General features: G+C 40.1%; 1 protein-coding gene across 1 annotated transcript in view; it reads right to left on the bottom strand.

The window, feature by feature from the left end:
* Positions 1-19,107, bottom strand: part of LOC135883892 (claudin-19-like) — a 29,736-nt gene extending 10,629 nt beyond the window's left edge. The window contains exons 1-3 of the mRNA XM_065411159.1: positions 18,888-19,107; positions 439-603; positions 187-268 (exon numbers count right to left, since the gene is read on the bottom strand). Coding sequence (XP_065267231.1) covers positions 187-268; positions 439-603; positions 18,888-19,107 — 467 coding nt within the window. The remainder of the gene's footprint in view (positions 1-186; positions 269-438; positions 604-18,887) is intronic.
* Positions 19,108-19,400: the final 293 nt, after the last annotated feature.

The following is a 19,400-nucleotide window of genomic DNA, read 5'->3' as shown; positions in this document are numbered from 1 at the left end:
CATCCTGTGGGAAAGAGGATTTCAAAGGCTGAGTTGTTGATAAACTTTTCTTTAAGCAGGATGGGATAACTTGACCAGTACAGACTACAGGGTCCTGGAAAACCCTTACAGGAAACTGCCCACTGAAATTACTGATGCTATCTTAAAAATATTCACCAATTTGGTACAACAGGTCCATTTACTTACTTCGTTCCACCATACAGTGGGTCAAAAAACTGAGCAGTAATCCTTGCAGCATACCAAGAAACAGCCACCATGGAAGAGAGTCCTATGGAGAAAAATTCAAAATGCACATACTTAAATAAACCATTAAATAGTTCTACAGCTTTAAATTATGAAAACAGATGTACATTTCACTTAGTTTGCTAATCATGAAAGCAGTATTGAGCACCAATGGTGTCCTAAGTTCAGTCTCAATGCACAATGTTGGTATCTTACCTGCTAAAATGAAGATCGCTCCCCCCGTTACAGAAATCTTTACTTTTGTGTTTTCATTACTCATCCCAACTTGTGTGCACTTTAAACCAAACAATGACAGCACAGTAGCCAAGAGACCCAAGACGATGGAAATGATCATCAGGGCACGACATGCTTGTATGTAAGCTGCATTAGAAAAGCAGGACAAAAAAATCAGTTCCTGCACAAGTAATTTAATAAAATTCAATTTTGAAAGTACATGTTCATCAAAGAAAACGTCAAATAATTATCAGAATTATTGATGAGTGAAGTTTACAAGGTATAGCTATTTGGTTTACAGAAGCATCTAAAAGTCAGAATGTTTATGCAGTAAAGAAATTAATGAGATTGCAAATTTTAATGCTGAACTGGACTAACTAGTAGTGATGGGGTTAATGGTTTCAATAACACCTGACAGAGGTTTTTGTAAACCTGAAAAATTACATCCAAATTAGTGAGTTGGTTATCTGATCACCAGAACTATATGAACCATTGCTTGTTGTAAGGCCAAATGTGAGTTTTTGTGTCCATTAAAAATGGTGCATGAAAAATAGTAGGTACTAATTTAGAGGAGACCTTGGAAATCTGGCTCTTCATGTTTAAATTCTCTGATGCATTTATCAGATGTCCATTGTCCAAGGTATTTGGGCTTGAAATCTCAAAAAAAGTTTTTTGCAAATTGAACTTCCCTTTTAAAAAAAATTTGCCAAGTGCCTCCAAGTTGCCCACCTTAATCCAGTTCCCAACCACAAGCAATAAATGCCTGACCTACTGAGCTAAAAACTCCAGAATATCAAAGGGTACAAGTGTTTGAGGAAATAAATATTTTATAAAACATCTATTTCAAGCTTTCTTGAGGAAACAAATCACAGGCAATAAAAGGGCAAAAAATCGTTTTCCGTAAAATGAATAGTTTTAGCCCTGATTTTCAGCTAACCTGGCCTTTGGAGGCATATAAAAAGGGTGAGTGCACAGCCTGAACAGACACAGCTTTCTAGAAAGTTTAGGGTTGCATGGCACGGATGTGTGTATCACCAAAGATAGGGATCCATATGGACAATGCTCAAAGAATGTTAAGATTTAGTTATTTCAAACTCCTAAAGTATTAAGCAGGATTACTTGTAACTCGCCAGAGTATTAAGTCATACCTTTTTGGTAACTGATGTAAAGTTTAATGATTACATTATTTTCTAACAAAGCGATTTACTACTACACCCCTTACCACATTATAATAATCTCAACAACCTTAACTATGGAGCTCCTAGAGTTAATTCCATAACAGGAGGGGTTACTCTCCATTTTTTTTTTATAGAAGGTATTTATTAATCAGGTTACAAACTAAGCTAATTTACCAATCAATAGTAATTGCAGCACATGATTCTACATCAGAGATGGCACAGAGCTAATTGCGCCACCTCAATCTGTTTCATTGCCAATGTTCTATTTACACAATAGTTTTATTGGTTTTCAACTCAATTTATATTTAGTCTCTGACCTTCTGACATCCGTTCGATATCCTAGTTATTGTTTAACATTTGCTTGGCAATAGTTTTTCCACTTCCAGCTTTGTAGAAAGTAGCAACAATTTGCACATAAATGGCATCTGTCAAAGACCTTGAGAAATCTAAGTATTATTCCCATTTTATAGATAGGAAAACTGAGGCACAGATACTCCGTGACTATCTGATTCCCAGTCCCCCACTCTAACCATTACATCATGCTGACTCTAGATGAAAATATGTTACTTATGTTTAAGATTAGATAATATATATGGTGCACAGACCATTCAGAATGAACCACTTTGAGGTTGTGTATATAGTACATAATAGTTAGTGATGAAAATTTGTTTTGTTTTCCAGTCAATCTTGTCGGGTAAATATTTGAACCTTCAAGCCAATCCTTTTTTTAAAATTTAAGACTCACAAAAGGAAGCCCAGTAGGTTAAGGAATATGCATCCTTTGTGTATGAATTGTATTTGTTATACTTTAACACCACAAAGGGCAATTTAATTCCTGTCTTGTTTTAAGGCCTGATGATCAGTATGTAAAGAAATAGTCAGTGGCAATAGCTGAATCTCAATTTATTTTGCCAAAAACATATTAAATTCAATTTTTGTTTTAGTCCGAAGTGCTTTCACATACAAGATCCCAAAGGAATGTGAATCTGAATATCAAAAATAGATTAGTTGTAGGAGGTGGTTGAAGAAAACAAGCTGGTCAGTTTCACCTTCTGGGGCTTCATCACCCAATTTGAGGTCCTGGGATCCTCCTTTTAGATACTGCAAAACAAGTTTCTGCATCCTTAGGCCTTTTGTTGAGCAGCTCATCTTCTTTCCATGCAATATTGTTTGATGTTTGCCTTCTAAGATTCTCTGTCTGCACTGATTTTGTCCAGTAGCTTATCTCTTGGACCCATCATCTCATCTTTCTTGTTTTTCATCAATCTGCTCTTCAGTTTGTTTTTCTATTTTCCTTGTTCAGTTTTCTTTTTCCAGAACATCGTTCATTCTTTACCTACTTCAATCTCCTCCTTTGATGCGATGATGAGATACAAACTATCTACAATAGCACCTCAGAATTATGAGCACCAGAATTACAAACTGACCAGTCAATCACACACCTCATTTGGAACCAGAAGTACGCAATCAGGCAGCAGCAGAGACAAAAAAAAAAAGCAAATACAGTACAGTACTCTGTTAAACATAAACTACTAAAAAAATAAAGGGAAAGCCACATTTTTCCTCTGCATAGTAATTTCAAAGCTGTATTAAGTCAATGTTTAGTTGTAAACTTTTGAAAGAACAACCGTAACATTTTGTTCACAGTTATGAACAACCTCTGTTCCCGAGGTGTTCTTAACTCTGAGGTTCTACTGTATTATATATTCCATAAGTATATTCCTTATATGAAGCCTTGATTAACCTCACTAATCTGAAGCAGAGACTTTGAATCTTAACTCAAGGATAATAAAACTAGAGTTTAAAGTGCCAATACAAATAGAAATTGGCAGCTGATTAACTGCTTAGTGACAAATGCTTGATCTACAGCTGTAACACAGGTGCTAAATACATAAGTAATTTAATATAGTTGGTCTCCTTTGCACAGCACTCTGAATTAGCAGTGCCTAAAATAAGATATTCAATTCAAACCCCTTATCTGTGTTAAAGGGATCTGGATATATTTGACTACAGGGAGTTGTATTATACAAATACAGATTCTGGGCCATATCCTGCCCTTTGTCTATGCATCAACTGTGGTCAGATTGCTAAGTTTAGTTTGTTCTCAATTCTGACTATTTAATCGACTGTGCTGTGAATTGCCCATGTACAGTTGCTCAGATAAACTTTGGCTGTCATAACTTTTAGGCACCTGACTGGGTGATATCTTATCTCCACAGTTTTGTTTCCTGAACAATCCCCAAACCCTGTATAACACTCCTTTCATTCTAAAGTTTCATACTTTAAAAATAATTGTATTCGTGTCCAAAGAAGCTCAAGGCATCTTATACAATAGATGAAAATGTAAAAGTTAAATCAAAATTAATATACTAAGTAAAGTCCTACTGATCTCAAAAAGGTTTTAAACCTGATTTAAAGGGAGCTAAATCTGATATCAGAGGGCACTCTAACCAGCTAGGGCTGCCAATGCAGAGACCTTCAAGAGATCCCTCCTGCTTCTGTTTAAAACCATGCTCTAACAGCCCATCACCAAAGATGCCTTTCCTTTCTACCTCTGATCTCATTCATTTTCATTATTTCAGTTACATTTCTGTGCAGATGATTCCTGAATAACCTCTACATTGGAGCTGAACCCTGACTCTCATCTGTGCGATCTTATGCTTCCAGCTCCCTCAAGAATTCTCTGGATGTCCTGCTGCTCTCTTAATCTTCAAAATTGAGCTACTTATTTCTTCCAAACCCTTTTTCTCCACCTTCCTGACCTGTCACCATAACAACTCCACTATCCTTCCTGTCTCCCAGACTTGCAACTCTTATCTTTGACTGTTCTCTTCTTCCATAAATCCAGTGTCTCCAAGTTCTATTGCTTTTTTCCTCTGTTATAGGAAAATCCACTTTTTCCTTACTATCTTCATCTCTTTTCTTCTCTCAAATATTGCAAACTCTACACCCTCCAGGCTATCCAACATGCCTCTGCTTAAGAAATGTTTCCCTTCCTGCTGGTCTAACCATAGAGCCACCCTCTGAATATATTCATTCACTTCCTCTTACTGCATCAAATTTAAGATTCAAGTTCTCACCTTTAAAGCCCTACCTATAAATTTCCTATATGTCTGCTCTCATTTCTCCCTTAGACACCCCCCGCCCCCACCTCCCACTCCCTACTATTCTCTCATCCTCTACCAAATCCTCTTCGGTTCCCTTTCCCTCCTCCCACTTTTGCCTTTGTATCCTCACTCCTGATATTCTTGTCTGCCTCCTCTTAATTTCTTTAAAGCCACATCTTCCAAAAGGCTTTCTTACCTTCTTATCAGTGACACACTCTTGTGTTACTGGGTAGGGAATTCTAAAAAAATTCCCACTGGTATCACCACTGTGTAAATTTATAGTGCCATATAAATAATTGCTAATAAAATGCTATGTGGAGCCAAAAGCTCTAAATTATGAGGCCCAGTCCAGTGGTGGATTTATATAATAACACAATCCATGCTCAAATAAGCAGCCTGCAGAGAGAAATTCAGATGGATATTATCCTAATTCTTATTGTAGAATGCAAGAAGTTTATTCACACCACATTTTATGTTCCTCTCAGTCTAAAGTAATACACCTCTACCCCGATATAACGCTGTCCTCAGGAGCCAAAAAATCTTACTGCGTTATACGTGAAACCGCGTTATATCGAACTTGCTTTGATCCGCCGGAGTGCGCAGCCCCTCCCCCCCCGGAGCGCTGCTTTACCGCGTTATATCCGAATTCATGTTATATCGGGTCGCGTTATATTGGGGTAGAAGTGTAAAAAGAAACCTACACAAACCATTTTAAACCTGCTTCTGAGAGAAAAATAGTTTAAGGAAATTATAAATCTCCCCTAGCAGTTACCTTTTACCTTTAGTGTACTGTAACTTAAATTCTTAAAATGTAATTAAAATCTTTTCCAGATTAGTATGTATGTTTTAGGGCTTGTCCACACATGAAATTTATTTTGGTTTAAAGTAGAGTGTGAATGTAAAGTGGAGTAGCTACTGTGGAATAACTCCAAGTGCAGACACTCGTATTCCAGAATAAGACTGCCTTTTTCCAAATTAACTTAGGCTTTGTCTTCACTACCCGCCGATCCGGCGGGTAGCAATCGGTCTATCGGGGATCGACTTACAGCGTCTAGTGAAGACGCGATAAAATCGATCCCTGATCGCTCTGCCGTCGACTCCGGAAATCCACCACGGCAAGAGGCAGCAGCGGAGTCGGCGGCAGCGGTCGACTTTCCCCCGTCCTCACAGCCAGGTAAGCCGACCTAAAATACGCAACTTCAGCTACGGTATTCACATAGCTGAAGTTGCGTATCTTAGGTCGGACCCTCGCTGTAGTGTAGACCTAGCCTTAATCCACTTTGGAAGCTAAACCACAGAAAAAGGCAACCTTATTCCAGAATACAAGTGTCCACACATGGAGTTATTCTGGAATATAGGCTGCCTTAGAGTACATAAATCTACCTGGTTTATGCCTGCAGTTTACAATATAATGAATGTTGTCACTACATAATTAAAACTTTAGAACAATGCAAAGAAAGATTTTGTTGAAGATTTACATATTTAACTCAGATACATGGCAATTCAGATTTCGGAAGTTTAAAACCAAATCCAATCAGAAAAGAACCCTCTACTTCTAATACACAGATTAATTTAAATAATATTTAATAGCTTTTTTAATTTCTCTCACAACACAATGTATTAGTCTGAATAGGCAGTTTGACATAAATGCTATTTCATACCTACTTATATTAAAAAGCTCCCTATGCAGTATACTAATGTCAAATATTAAGATTATGCCTATAAAATATCTCTCTGAAAAAAATAAAGAAACACTGTAAGACACATTAAGGCTAGAAATGGTACAATACCCAGTTATCTTTCCACAGGATGTTAGAAAGCAGGTTACATTATGTTTAAAATGCATATTAAAAGAATATTTGCCTGATTAAGTGAGTTGATATATATTATTTTTATAGCTTTTTCTAGTGTGCTTTATTTGACACATTCTGCTTCTTTATAGACTTTTTTATTGCAAAAGTCTGAGAAGCCGTTATTGACCAAAAATATCTATTTTACCTTTTGTCACAGTTCCCAATGAGCGCCCCCTCCTGCTCACTCACTAGGACTTATGTAAGGAGAATCCAAGCCTCTGTGCTCTGGATCCCTAAGGTATGAAGCTTCCAGAGCCTCAGCAGACTGCAGCATTAGTTCCTCTCCTGGTTTCTCTGGCACATTTCCTAGGCACTGATTCTGAGTCTGTACCCCTTCTCAGAAATGGGGGTCTTCAGCCGACCTGCCCTATGCCCCCCAACCGGCACTGAGCCCTGAATACCCCAGTTACTTAAACACAACCTCTCCCAGAACTCCACTTCTATTTTATAGTTTAACTCTCTCAGGAGCATGCAACAGCTGTAAAGCAGTTAAAACACACGCACAGAGCACAGTCTAATACCTTTATTCTCTTTTATATTTAATCATGTAAAGCACAGAGTACAGATCATACAAAACAATAAACCTACTATGTCCCTCAATTTCTAGCTCACCCTTCCTTTGTGAGTCCTTGGGGAACCATCTGGGCCCCAGAAGGCAGGCAGGATGTCCCTGCCTCATGCACACTATTATATAGTGAGTGGTCTTTCCCTCATGGACTGAAGAAAATGTCCCCCCCACACATCCCCCAACAGACCAGCCTCTGTCTTTTTAAAAACTTCAGTTCCCTGTATCAGGTGACATCTTTGTCAGCTTCCCCACATGAGCACAAACCCATCAGATGACTCTGTTGCCAAGGTGACTTTCCCCCTGCTAACTCAGTTACTTTGGAAAGGAACCACCAGTCTTTTGTCTAGAGGGAATAGATTTCCAACGATTGGGTACTTAAGAGTCAACTACCCTCTATTATTATTCTTTTGCCATCCACCTTCAGAATTTTCAACCCAACATGGAGACAAAGGGTATATCTTCACTAGCAATGTGTAGTCGCGGCACCAGCGCTGGGAGAGAGCTCTCCCAGTGCTGTAAAAAAACCACCCCCACGAGGGGAGGAGCTACCAGTGCTCGTGCACTGTCTACACTGCCACTTAATGGCGCTGAAACTTGCAGCGTTTAGGGGGGTGTTTTTTCACACCCCTGAGCGAGAAAGTTGCAGCGCTGTAAAGTGGCAGTGTAGACAAGGTCAAACAGACAATAGAGGAGGCAAAGGCTGCAAATTCAGAAGTTTACAGCCTGATACAGACATATAGGGTTAATAATCTCACACAGAATTCATAAATTGTACAGACATAGTCCCAATTCATCACACCTTTATCTTCCATTACTACTAGACAGGATATAGGGTTAGATTTTTTATAACTGACATTACTTCTTTCCAACAAATTCTTCTATTATATAAAAAATATTGCACAAAAATAGAGACGTACCAGGCAGTGCCAATATAGAATCGAATTTTCTGCAGTTGGAGACTCCAGTGCTATCTTCTGCACAGCTTTTCCACAGATTTTCAAACAAGCTAGAAGTTGTAATCACATTCCCATGTATGGTGGAGATTTTCCAGTAACTATTCGATAAAGTGGCTCCCACAATTAGCCACCCACACAAGCTCAGCAGAAAGCCAGTGATTTCCAAAGCAGCAGACATGTTTGTGAATATTAATACACTCAACTATGTCTATCTTTTATTAAAATGAAGTGTATACAAATATTGCTCCCTTCAGAAGACTACGTGCTGTTCTATCTCTGGTTTCACTCCAAAATGAAGCTACCTTTGCTCTTTGCTCAACCCACAGAGTGATAAGGCTTTTTGTGCATGACTGTAATATCTGGGAGCAATTTATGGGAAAGATATTAATTGAAATAGTTTGATAAACTTACAAATTCTATTTAACATTTTTTGTGATTAAAAGTTACAGAGTGAGCCCATCATGCATCCAGAGTCAGAAAGTCTAACCAGTGTTCTGACTATCACTCCTCTTGTGAAGTGTTTGAGACTGGTAAATTTTTGTGATGTTCATAAATCTCTATCTTATTTTTATCAATCACAGGTTTACATAAGGCTACTATTACTTGGAATTTTATTGCTGCTTTGAAAGTTTAGTGTTCTTATATTATTTGCTTTAAGACAAAATTGGATTGTAAATTCAACAGCAGGAACTTTGTTTTGTACACACAGCACTTTACGTACTTTTGGAACTTTATTATGCACAACAATAAATCATCCCATCATAAAATATATTTTAGTTAAGATAGACAGCTACTGTATTACTATATTGAGTATTTCAAAGGATGTTAAGTTTGTGGATAAAAGGTAAACATTAATATTTTACAGACTATTGATCTCTAGTTAAAGTGATATATCCTCATGAAACCGCATCCCACTCACACTGGAAAATGAAAGTATGACAACACAAGTTTCATGGAATCACAGCAAAATAAGACAAAGCCTCAGGAGGATTGAATCACAATTTGAAAACAGTTATATGGATAGCAATATCAATTTATTAAAAGTTTCAGTTTGTCACAGGTTGTTATTTTTTTAGAGTTCTAGTGACTAAGGGTATAATCATATCCCAGGCTAGCTCCACAGAAGAAATGTGCACTGGCACTTAATGACTTTAGTAACTTAAACTGCTTGCAAATACCAATAGGGTTAACCATCTTTTACAGGTGGTAAACTGCTTCTACCTCACCTTGAAAAGAAAGCAAAATTTCTTTACAAACTAGATTAGGGATCGGCAACCTTTGGCACGCGGCTCGCCAGGGTAAGCACCCTGGCGGTCCAGGCCGGTTTGTTTACCTGCCGCGTCCGCAGGTTCGGCCGATCGCGGCTCCCCCAGCTGCGGTTCGCCGCTCCAGGCCAATGGGGGCTGTGGGAAGCGGCACGGGCCAAGGGATGTGCTGGCCGCCGCTTCCCGCAGCCCCCATTGGCCTGGAGCGGCGAACCGCGGCCAGGGGGAGCCGCGATCGGCTGAACCTGCGGACGCGGCAGGTAAACAAACTGGCCTGGCCCACCAGGGTGCTTACCCTGGCAAGCCGCGTGCCAAAGGTTGCCGATCCCTGAACTAGATCCTTATGTTGTGTTAGAATTATATAGATATGCAACTTGATATAATACAGTTATAAAGTGATGGCATTATGTAAAATTTACATACAGACTCCCAAAAGGACATCACAAGTGCCACAAATTCTTAGTAAACCAGATGCGTCTGCTCTTTTAGATTTGCTCGTCAAACCTCTCCGGCCATTTTGTGGCTAGGCTGTAGAAGGGTGGGTTTGGTTGCAAAGGGATGTTAGAACACTATATGCCTGTTTCTGCTACCATAAAAATCAATGGGAGTTTTGCTGTTGACTTAGACAAGAGCAGATTTGGGACTCTAAGGGTATGTCTGCACAGCAATTAAACACCCGTGGCTGGCCCATGTCAGCTGACTTGGGCTTGTGGAGGTTGGGCTAATGGGTTGTAAAACTGCGTTGTAGACTAAATCAGCTGACACAGGCTAGCTGCGGGTATTTAATTGTTGTGTGGACATACCCTAAATGCCTTCTTGCAGTATTTGCTGTGCTCACCTGTGCCTTTGCACTTGAAAGGCAATCTTAAAGCTCTGAGATGGCCATGAGGATTTGCTCCTCGTAAGGTATGGGTCAAAAATTGTGGCAACAATTTCACTTCTCAAGAGAATCCTACCAAATCCTGCACTTCTGCCTCAGGGGGTCTCTGCAATTTTAAAGTGATGGTACTTTAGATCAGCATATTATAGCAGTACTTATATCCCTTTTGAAGAACTTGCTGTTTTTGCCAAAAAAGAAGGGGGAGAACTTCAGGGTCATTTATCCCTACATTGGCTTTGATCCTCACTACCTGACAGACTACCTCTCCTCACACATCTCTGGCACAGCTGAATTCAGTTAGGCACTTTTTATATTAGCGGCAGTGATCACTTGTGTTTAATGAAAGGGCCTTGAGTCATTTTGCTTTCCTTGATGCTCAGAGATCTGAACCTTAACCTTTAGAGCACAGTGCAAGACTTATCTCTTCAAACATGTGCTTGAGAGGGTAGTTTGTGTTTTATGCTTTGTTGTGTCTTCCCAAGATCTGCATACATCACTTTTCCATGACCATTCATAACTGCTCATTCATTCCTGGCCAGTATACAGTCTCTCTGGCTCGCCTTAAGCAACCTTCAATACCCAGATGTGAAAATTTCATTCGAAAAAGCTGCTGGAATAACCGCTCTTTCTCCCAAAAACATAATGCCATTCTGTATGCACAACTCGTCTCTTATCTGAAAGAATGGTGTTACCTCTTTAGGTACTTGGTCTGTTGTTGCTGGCCATCCTTGTAAGATCATGAGTTTCAATGTCTCTAGCATTCTGTCTTGCTCCGTACCTCTCAGTATCTTTCTCAGTCTATCTTCCGAGATAGATAAATACTGTACCATATTTACTGTCTCCACCTCTGCCTCTACGGACCCCTCCTTGCTGGGTTCTGGCAGGTATGCACAGCTCAAGGTGTCCACCAACACCAAATTTCTGCCAGGGCAATACTTGATCTTTATGTGGTAGCTCTGCAGTTGCATCATCATCCATTGTAAGCTTTTTGGTGCACTGAGACTTGGTGTACACTATCAACTAATGTTAGTAGAACTATATCGCTCACAAAATCCACACCCCTGAGTGACATAGTTCTACTAACATACTGCCACAACCCCTAGTGTAGACAGTGCTATGTTGATGGGAGAGCTCTTCTGTCAACATAGCTACCACCTGTCGGGAAGATGAAGTACCTACAGTGATAGGAGAAGCTCTCCCATTGGTGTATGTAGTGTCTTCACTATGTGCTACAGTGCTGCAGCTGCTCCACTGCATTACTCTAAGTGTAGACAAGCCCTCAGTAATGTCTTTCTCCAAATGCTTTTGAGAGGTTTATGGTCAGACTGTATGTCCACGTATGTGTACCGGTGAAATTTTTCCATTCCAAAGAGAATTGCTAACTCTTTTTCAATTTGAGCACAGCCCTTCTCTGTCACGTACAATGCTTTGCTTTTGAATGCACCAGATTCCCCCCCCTTGCAGCCTGGTAACCCCTAGACTTGACTTGGATGCATCACATTGCAGCAGCAGGTGTTCCTCTGCATTGTAATATTTCAAAATGGGAGTCTTCCCAATCATCTTTTACTTTCTGGAATGCTTGCTCACGTTGGTCCGTACACTCCCATAGGGTGTCTCAACTTGTCAGCTGCCTCAGGATCTCCAAGCTCTCAGAGAGATGGTTGCAAAACTTTGCTAAATAATTGACCATTCCCAGAAATCTTTGTACTCCTTTAACATCGCTGGGTCTTGGAATTTCTCTAATTGCCCTCACTGTCTTTGGGTCTATTTTTAGGCCTTTGGGGGTCAACAAATGTCCAATATATGGCACCTCGGTTACTCTCAACCTGAGCTTGTCTAAGTTCAATTTAATATTTTTTTCTCTTCATCTCTGTAAAAACTGTAGTAATTTGTAGTCATGATCTCATTGTGCTTATTCTGGAGTGTCACCCTCTCCTACTAGCAGCACATTGTCTGCTATTGCTGGATTCCCGTCATGCTTGGGTCAATCTGCTCTGGAATGATTCCCATTGGCATTCTTGGCATACCATACCACTGGTATTGCCCAAATGGAGTTGCGCAGGTTGTCAAGTAAGCTTGGATTCTACATCACGTACTGTAAAATGTCTCACTTTAGACAGATCTGGTAGTACCTCCTCAATTGTACGCAGAAGGAAATGGTGCTATTTCAAAACTTGTTTAAAGGCTTTGAGTCTATGCATATTCTCAGGGCTGATCTACACTACTGTTTAAGTTGATGTAACTTACATAGCTCAGGAGTATGAAAAAGACACCCCCATGAGTGACACAAGTTACATAGACTTAAGTGCTGTCCACAGCAGCGCTATGTTGGCGGGAGACTCTTTTGCCAACATAGCTTCCACCTCTCACAGACATGGAATAATTATGCTGGTAGTAGAGCGCTCTCCTGGCAGCACAGTGTGTCTTCACCAGATGTGCTACAGCAGCGCACCTGCATCGGTGCAGCTCTGCCAATGTAGCACATAGTGTAGACTTGCCCTCAGTTTCCAGATGGTCTTCTGACCACCACAAGACTGCTTATCCAGTTTGTACTCTTCTCTACAGGCTGTATAATTCCATGAGTCTGTAGGCTCTGTAGTTCCTCTTTCAGCAACTGTAGTAATGCAATCGGTACTTTTATTTTTGGTAATTTAACTGGCTTCACACTAGTGTCAGCGGTGCTTAATTTGTAATGAAAGAGGTGCCGGGGCTCAAGCAATTAGGTAATGGGGCTCAAACAATTTTTTTTACTTTCATAACTGACGTGGCAAGCCCAGAGGTGCCAGGGCTATGAACAGCCAAGCCAAGAGATTCCAGGGCTCAGCCCTGGCAAGCCTTTGCACAAATTAGCCCTGGCACAAATTAAGCATTGGGTGTCAGTCTCTATTTGGGTGTCAGTCTCCATCTAGCCCTCTGTCTCTCTGAAACACATCTCTATATTCCCTCTGTGTCATCTCCTGGTCCCAGGTAATACCATCCAAGGTATCTTCAGTCACCCTGCTATCCACTTTCATTATGTTCTGGAACTTTTATTAGGTTCATGGCTTGGACAGTCTTGATGCCCAGAAGTGATATTGCTGTCTCATCATCCATGACCACAAAGTCCAGTCAGTATTTCATTTTGTTCCTTGGATTTCTTAATTTAATTTTACATTTCCCCATGGGCTTTAATGTGGTATGGTTTTACACTGTTAACAGCTGATTGGTCCCCTCCAACCATATGTCTGGTTTTACCAGACCGATCTGGATAATTTTAAAACTTGTGCCACTATCTAATTGAAATTGTACCACTTCCTTCCCAAGTAACATGGCTGCATGTAACTTTTTCTGCATGGGCAGTGGGTATAATAGGCCAGGGGAAGCTAGCCTCCCCTAAGCCAAGCCCGGGCCCCGCCCAAGCTCCACCGTCTCCCCCAACCGGTGCCCAGCCCAGTGCTGGCGGCTGGCACTAAGGCTGACCCAGCGCTGGGGGCGGCAGGCAGCCCAGCACCGGGGCCGGCTGGTGGCCCGGGTGGTTTGACCAGGGCTCCTCTGGCTGCGGGGGGTGAGCACTCAGGGCTCCAGTGGATGGGGGTGGGAGTCAAGTGCTCAGGGCTCAAGCTGACATGGGGTAAAGGCGGGGCCTTGTTTCTGGTACTTACTAGTGTCTTTCTGCACTGTTTACAGCTCTTCAGCCACCCACAAAATGTCCTCCTAGTCACTGTTGCTCTCTTCAGTTACTGTCTGTACCTTGGATTTGATTTTCTTTTTTCTGGACAAACACTCGGCTGCAAAATGATTAAATTTCTCACAGATATGGCATTTTTTTCTCATAAGCCGGACACTTTTCTTTCTGTATTATACGTTTTCTCCCACAGTATTTGCATGTGTCTGTACTGCTGTCACCTACTGATGTTATATCTGGTTTTGATTTCTTTTTATGTATTGCATGGACAGTTTCTGCTGACTGCCTTCCAGAATTCTAATCCCCTTTCTGGATAGCTCGGCATCCCTATGTACCTCCAAGCTTTTCCCCAAAGTTAAGTCAGCTACCCTCAGCAACCACTCTTGTACTTGTGAGTCTCATATCCCACATATTATCTGGTCTTTTATCAATGAGTCTTTAATATTTCCAAAATTGCAGCTGGCTGCTAGCACTTTTAAATCAGTGCTATAGCCTCCCCAGCTGCTTGATCCCAAGAAAAGAAATTACATCTTTCCACAGTTTCATTTTTCCTAGAGTTACAGTGAGTATCAAAACAGCTCATTACTAAGGTGTGTTGAAGTTGGGGAATTTCCATGCACAGAGTCTGAATTCTCTCTCTCTCCCTTTCTACAATCTGGTAACAAAACAGTTTTATTTTCACAGCATCCTCTTTAGCTGCCATAGCAATATCTATATAGAGATTAAATTCCTCTTTCTAGCTCTTCCATGCAGGAGCTAAATGCTTAGCTTGCAAGTTTAATGTCCCTCGAGGTTTCAGCTCCTCCATTTTCTGTTATCAGCCTTGTCTTGTAAAACAAACTGTGTACTCACAGAAGTATTCTGCTCTACACAGTGCAGCTCTCTGTCACGTTGAAATGAGTGGCTCATGACTGAGTGCCAACCTCAGGGCAGACTATTAAAAAGCAGGTCAGAAACCCCAACTTGCGGTATATTCTATCACTAGATTTCACCAACCCAGTAACAAACATGAACTCCTACAGCACTACAACAGACAGTCCCCCTGGGGTATTCTAGTCTATCTTGCCACCCAGGCAAGCTGGACCATGTTATAGATGGTCACTTTACACCTAAAAAATCACATCAATATTCAGGTTACTCCCAGTCCTAAAGGACCAGTCACTTACTCCAGGTCAGCTGTACTCAGATCTCAAACCAAAGACACACCTGTAGCCAATACTGTATTAAACTAACTAAAGATTTATTAACTAAGAAAAGAAATCAGAGAGTAATGTATAAGGTTAAAACAGGAAACATACACGAATGTGTTAGTCTTCAATTTTAAAAGGTAGTATAAGCTTCTATAATAAGCAGCTCTATATGTTCTTTAGGGCTGACCCATGCCAACCAGCATGGGGATCTCTTGCTTATGCTTAGGAATCTTTGCCCCTCAACAGTCCAGACAGCATAACGAGACCCAGATTCTCCTGATCATGGATTTTTATCCTCCTTTCAACCCAGAATCCAAGCTGATGGGGTAAATTCATGTGCAGGACTCCCCTTCCTGGAGGGAGTGAGGAATGCAATCAACAAAGTCTCTGTCCTATGATGCTGCACAATGTTTCATTTGCCTTCTTGTATACAGGTCAAGCACTTTACCTTAATTAATGCTTCTTTTCCTGTTTAATGAGTTGCACAATTACAGATGTTTAAAATACAAACACTCAATATAACTTTATGCCATGGGATACAGATATTATAAGTAGGATTAATATATGTAGCATCCTACAGGCATTCCATAAAATCTAAACACATTCTTATATTAATATCTAGTGTAACTATACTAACCCACAGGTAAGCCAGACTGGTTTCCAGATATGTATTTGTAAGTGTTCAGTGAAGCCCTGGGCCTTGGCATGAGCTAGCATCTGGTCTGCCAGCATCACACTCTCAGTGGTGTCTCCTTCTGTCTAGGACTTTATTATGACTGCCACCATGTTTTACGCTTTATTGTGTCTGGATCATCTGCCATATAAGATCTCATTCTGACACAGGGTTAATTAACAAACTCCAGCTTTATTGTGGCTCATGGCCTCTTAGACAGATCCTCAACAGATGTCACTTCCAAACAGTTTCCCCAGGAAATAGCATGCTGCCTGAAAGTGTCTGCTAGCACTTTCATATTGTTACAGTTTGGGTGAGAGTGGGACATGTTTGGGCATGTCCCTTTGCCTCTTGTAAAAGGGCAATTTCAGATGTTAATTAAATGGTATAATATACCCACAGACATGTAGACAAGGCACATCTTATTAGACATCTAATAAACACATTTTGACATCTCTGGGTTTCTTAGCATTTCAGGTAGTTTTATCTTTGTCAAGTGGAATGAAGCCTTTCCTTCTTTTATTAAGTATTTTAAACTAACTAAAACAGTAGAAGCTTACTCCCATATTGAGATTGTCATTGAGGAGTTTCCTTCCAGAGCAAGTTTTCAAACCAGACAATCTCTGACAGTAACACAGAGCAAGGTGTAAAAAATCCCACAGTATACAGATATAGGATAATCAGCCTTCCCTTGCCCCACATGAGGTCTAATCCTAATCTCTAATAGTTAGAGGTTGGTTTAAAATCTGAAGCATTAGGCTTAATGTACCTCCAAAAATTTGTATTGCAAATCAAGAATTTTTAATCCTTAGTCTGAGCCCCTGAAGTCTATACAAGTTTTACAACAACAGATATTTATCAGCAACTCAAACTATCTTTTAACATTTCTACACATCAAGCAAATAGAACAAAGAAACAAAATACTGCATACTGCTCACTATATTTAGACCCAAATAAATAGCTCTGTACAATCATGAAAAATATAAGCTGAATACTGAGGAACTTTAACGTTTAAAAATGTACAAAGGATTGGGGTGGGATCAAGGACAATTATTAAAAGGTCACAAAAAATTCCTTCTAAATCACACAAACATCCAATTTACTGAGCAACAACAGATTTGTATGGTGGTCACTAACACGGTAACGGAAGAAGAGCAGAAGTCACCTTTATAGCTCTTATCTGTTAAAGTACATTTCCTCACATGAAAAGGGAGAGGAACTGAAAATCAAACAGGTGCAGGAAGAAAATGCTGAACTATTAGTTCTCACCCTAGATACTTTCCATTACAAGTGGTCTATGCAGGCAGATGATTACTGAAAATTATTCCAAAATATGTTACAAATGCATTGAGATTTCCTGAAACTTTAAGCACAGATGGAGCTTTCTAGCTGGCTGCCAGTGATGTCACAGCCATATAAGAAATCCCAAGTACACCTCTACCTCGATATAACGCTGTCCTCAGGAGCCAAAAAATCTTACCGCGTTATATTGAACTTGCTTTGATCCACCGGAGTGCGCAGCCCCGCCCCCCCCCGGAGCACTGCTTTACCGCGTTATATCCGAATTCGTGTTATATCGGGTCGCGTTATATCGAGGTAGCGGTGTAAGTGCAAGTACTAAATGCAGAAATTTGTAGTAAATGCAATTCCTAGTAAAAATCCAACATTTTATTTAAAGATGGGATAAGCTAGTTATGAAGAATTCCTATGCTATTGACTGTGTTGGCTAGATGTATTACAGAAGAGGATCATTTTGTTTTCAAAAGCATCAGGCATTGGGCACTACAGGAAGCAGGACGCCAGACTAGTTCTATGGTCTGATGTCAGTGAACATATTGTGCTCAGAAAGCTTTACTGATCCTGAAAACTTTGTACTATTCCACCAATAAGGCACCTTTGCCTCATTTTTTTCCACTTTCAGGTGGAATAAAACATTGGCTTGTACCTTTCAAGTAAGAAACTAATACAGTGGCTGGAGGATTCAAGAAGTAGGGAAAAGAGGGTAATCGGAACATTGTAGTATTAAAAAGGCAATATCTCATCTTGTGCTAACCAATTGAACACAGCTGTATCCCACAGAACAGCCACAAAGTGCCAACCTTTCAATAGTATACAGCAATTGTTTCTACTGTATTTATAATTGTTTGTGAGGTAAGAACTTATAAGTATGTCAGTCCTTCACCATGCCTTCAGTCTAGCAGGGGTTTTTGGAACTGGCTCCAGGAAGGAATACTGAAAACCCAGAATAATTCAAACCAGAGTATTTTTCAATCCCTAGATGTAACAATTCTTCTGTTGCTACAGTTGGTGCTAAATTCTCACACTATCATGTTTTGTCCTAAATAGTTGTACACTCAGAAACATTTTTAAATTTGTTCATACTGAAACTGTCACCTTTGAGTAGTCAAAATTCTAGGAGCACTTTGATATGTGGCACTAACCAGAAATGAAATTACTTTCAGCAAATCCTAGTTTCAAGTAAACAATTCTGTCAATCTGAAGTTAGATATTTAAAGTCAAGATTTTTTTTCTAGGTCGATCCATACAATGGAATTAGTACGTGTGTTCCTTCTTGAAAATAATGTTTACTCTGACAAATAGAAAAAAAATTTGAGTGATCTGATTATGACACAAAGTTCTGGAGTACCAGCAAAATTATATCCCAAGCCAACATATGAATGAACATCTCAAAAACATTCAGATGTGATATGTTTATAATTAAGAACAAAAACTAAGTAAACTATTGGAGATTGTATTTTTTCCGAACTGTAAGGGTGAAATTCACTTCCATGCAAAGAGCTAGGATATTTATACTACAGGTAGACTGGATGCACAGGAGCACCATTCTCTGTGCACTGCAGGGTCTCCATGCATGCAGCTGAAGAAAGAGCGGAACCATGGTTCCACAGCAACAGGGGGGGTGGGGAGCTAGAAGAGGGGCTGCTGCTACTCTAGATCATAGGCTACTGTAGTGGCCATAAAGGGGCTGGGTTGGCCTGTCCATAGTGAATTCTGTCCCCTAACTTGTCTAATCCCGTACCCAAAAGGGGAGGTAAATTGCACCCTAGTATTTTATGTACGTAAACCATACACTTACTGTCTAAACTCAGCAAGGAGAAAAATTTCTTGCACTGAACCGAACCCAAGGCAGTAGCTGCACAGTTCATCCAGAGGCCTTCGTAAATCCAGTTTGCAGTAATAACTGCTGTTGCAGTGCTGGAAATTTTCCATTTGTTGGACACAGTTGCAACAAGTAAAATGATGAGCCCCGCCAAAGCCAGAAGCAATGCAGAGATTTGTAAAGATGATGATCCCATTTCTTGGTTTTCAAAGTAGCCCCCCAAAATTCAGATATCAGAAACCTATTAAAATAGTTTAAATACATGCAATAGATCAGATTATATTTACATTAGTCACATTGCCTATGCTTCATGTAAACTACAAGCTAACAGTGAAAAGATTAGCAAAATTATTTTACAGTATACCTGATAGTTAAAGTTTAATCATTTCTTTAGAAATAAAGTAAAAGTATTCTAACTATACTAGGACGTTTGTTCCATATTGTTAGGTTTCTACATCTTTATATGTTTACCATAAAAAACAGATACTC

Source organism: Emys orbicularis, chromosome 9, assembly GCF_028017835.1.
Source record: "Emys orbicularis isolate rEmyOrb1 chromosome 9, rEmyOrb1.hap1, whole genome shotgun sequence".
Classification (NCBI taxonomy): Eukaryota; Metazoa; Chordata; order Testudines; family Emydidae; genus Emys; species Emys orbicularis.
The sequence above is the reverse complement of the archived record's forward strand: the minus strand, read 5'-3'. Positions and strand labels throughout refer to the sequence as shown.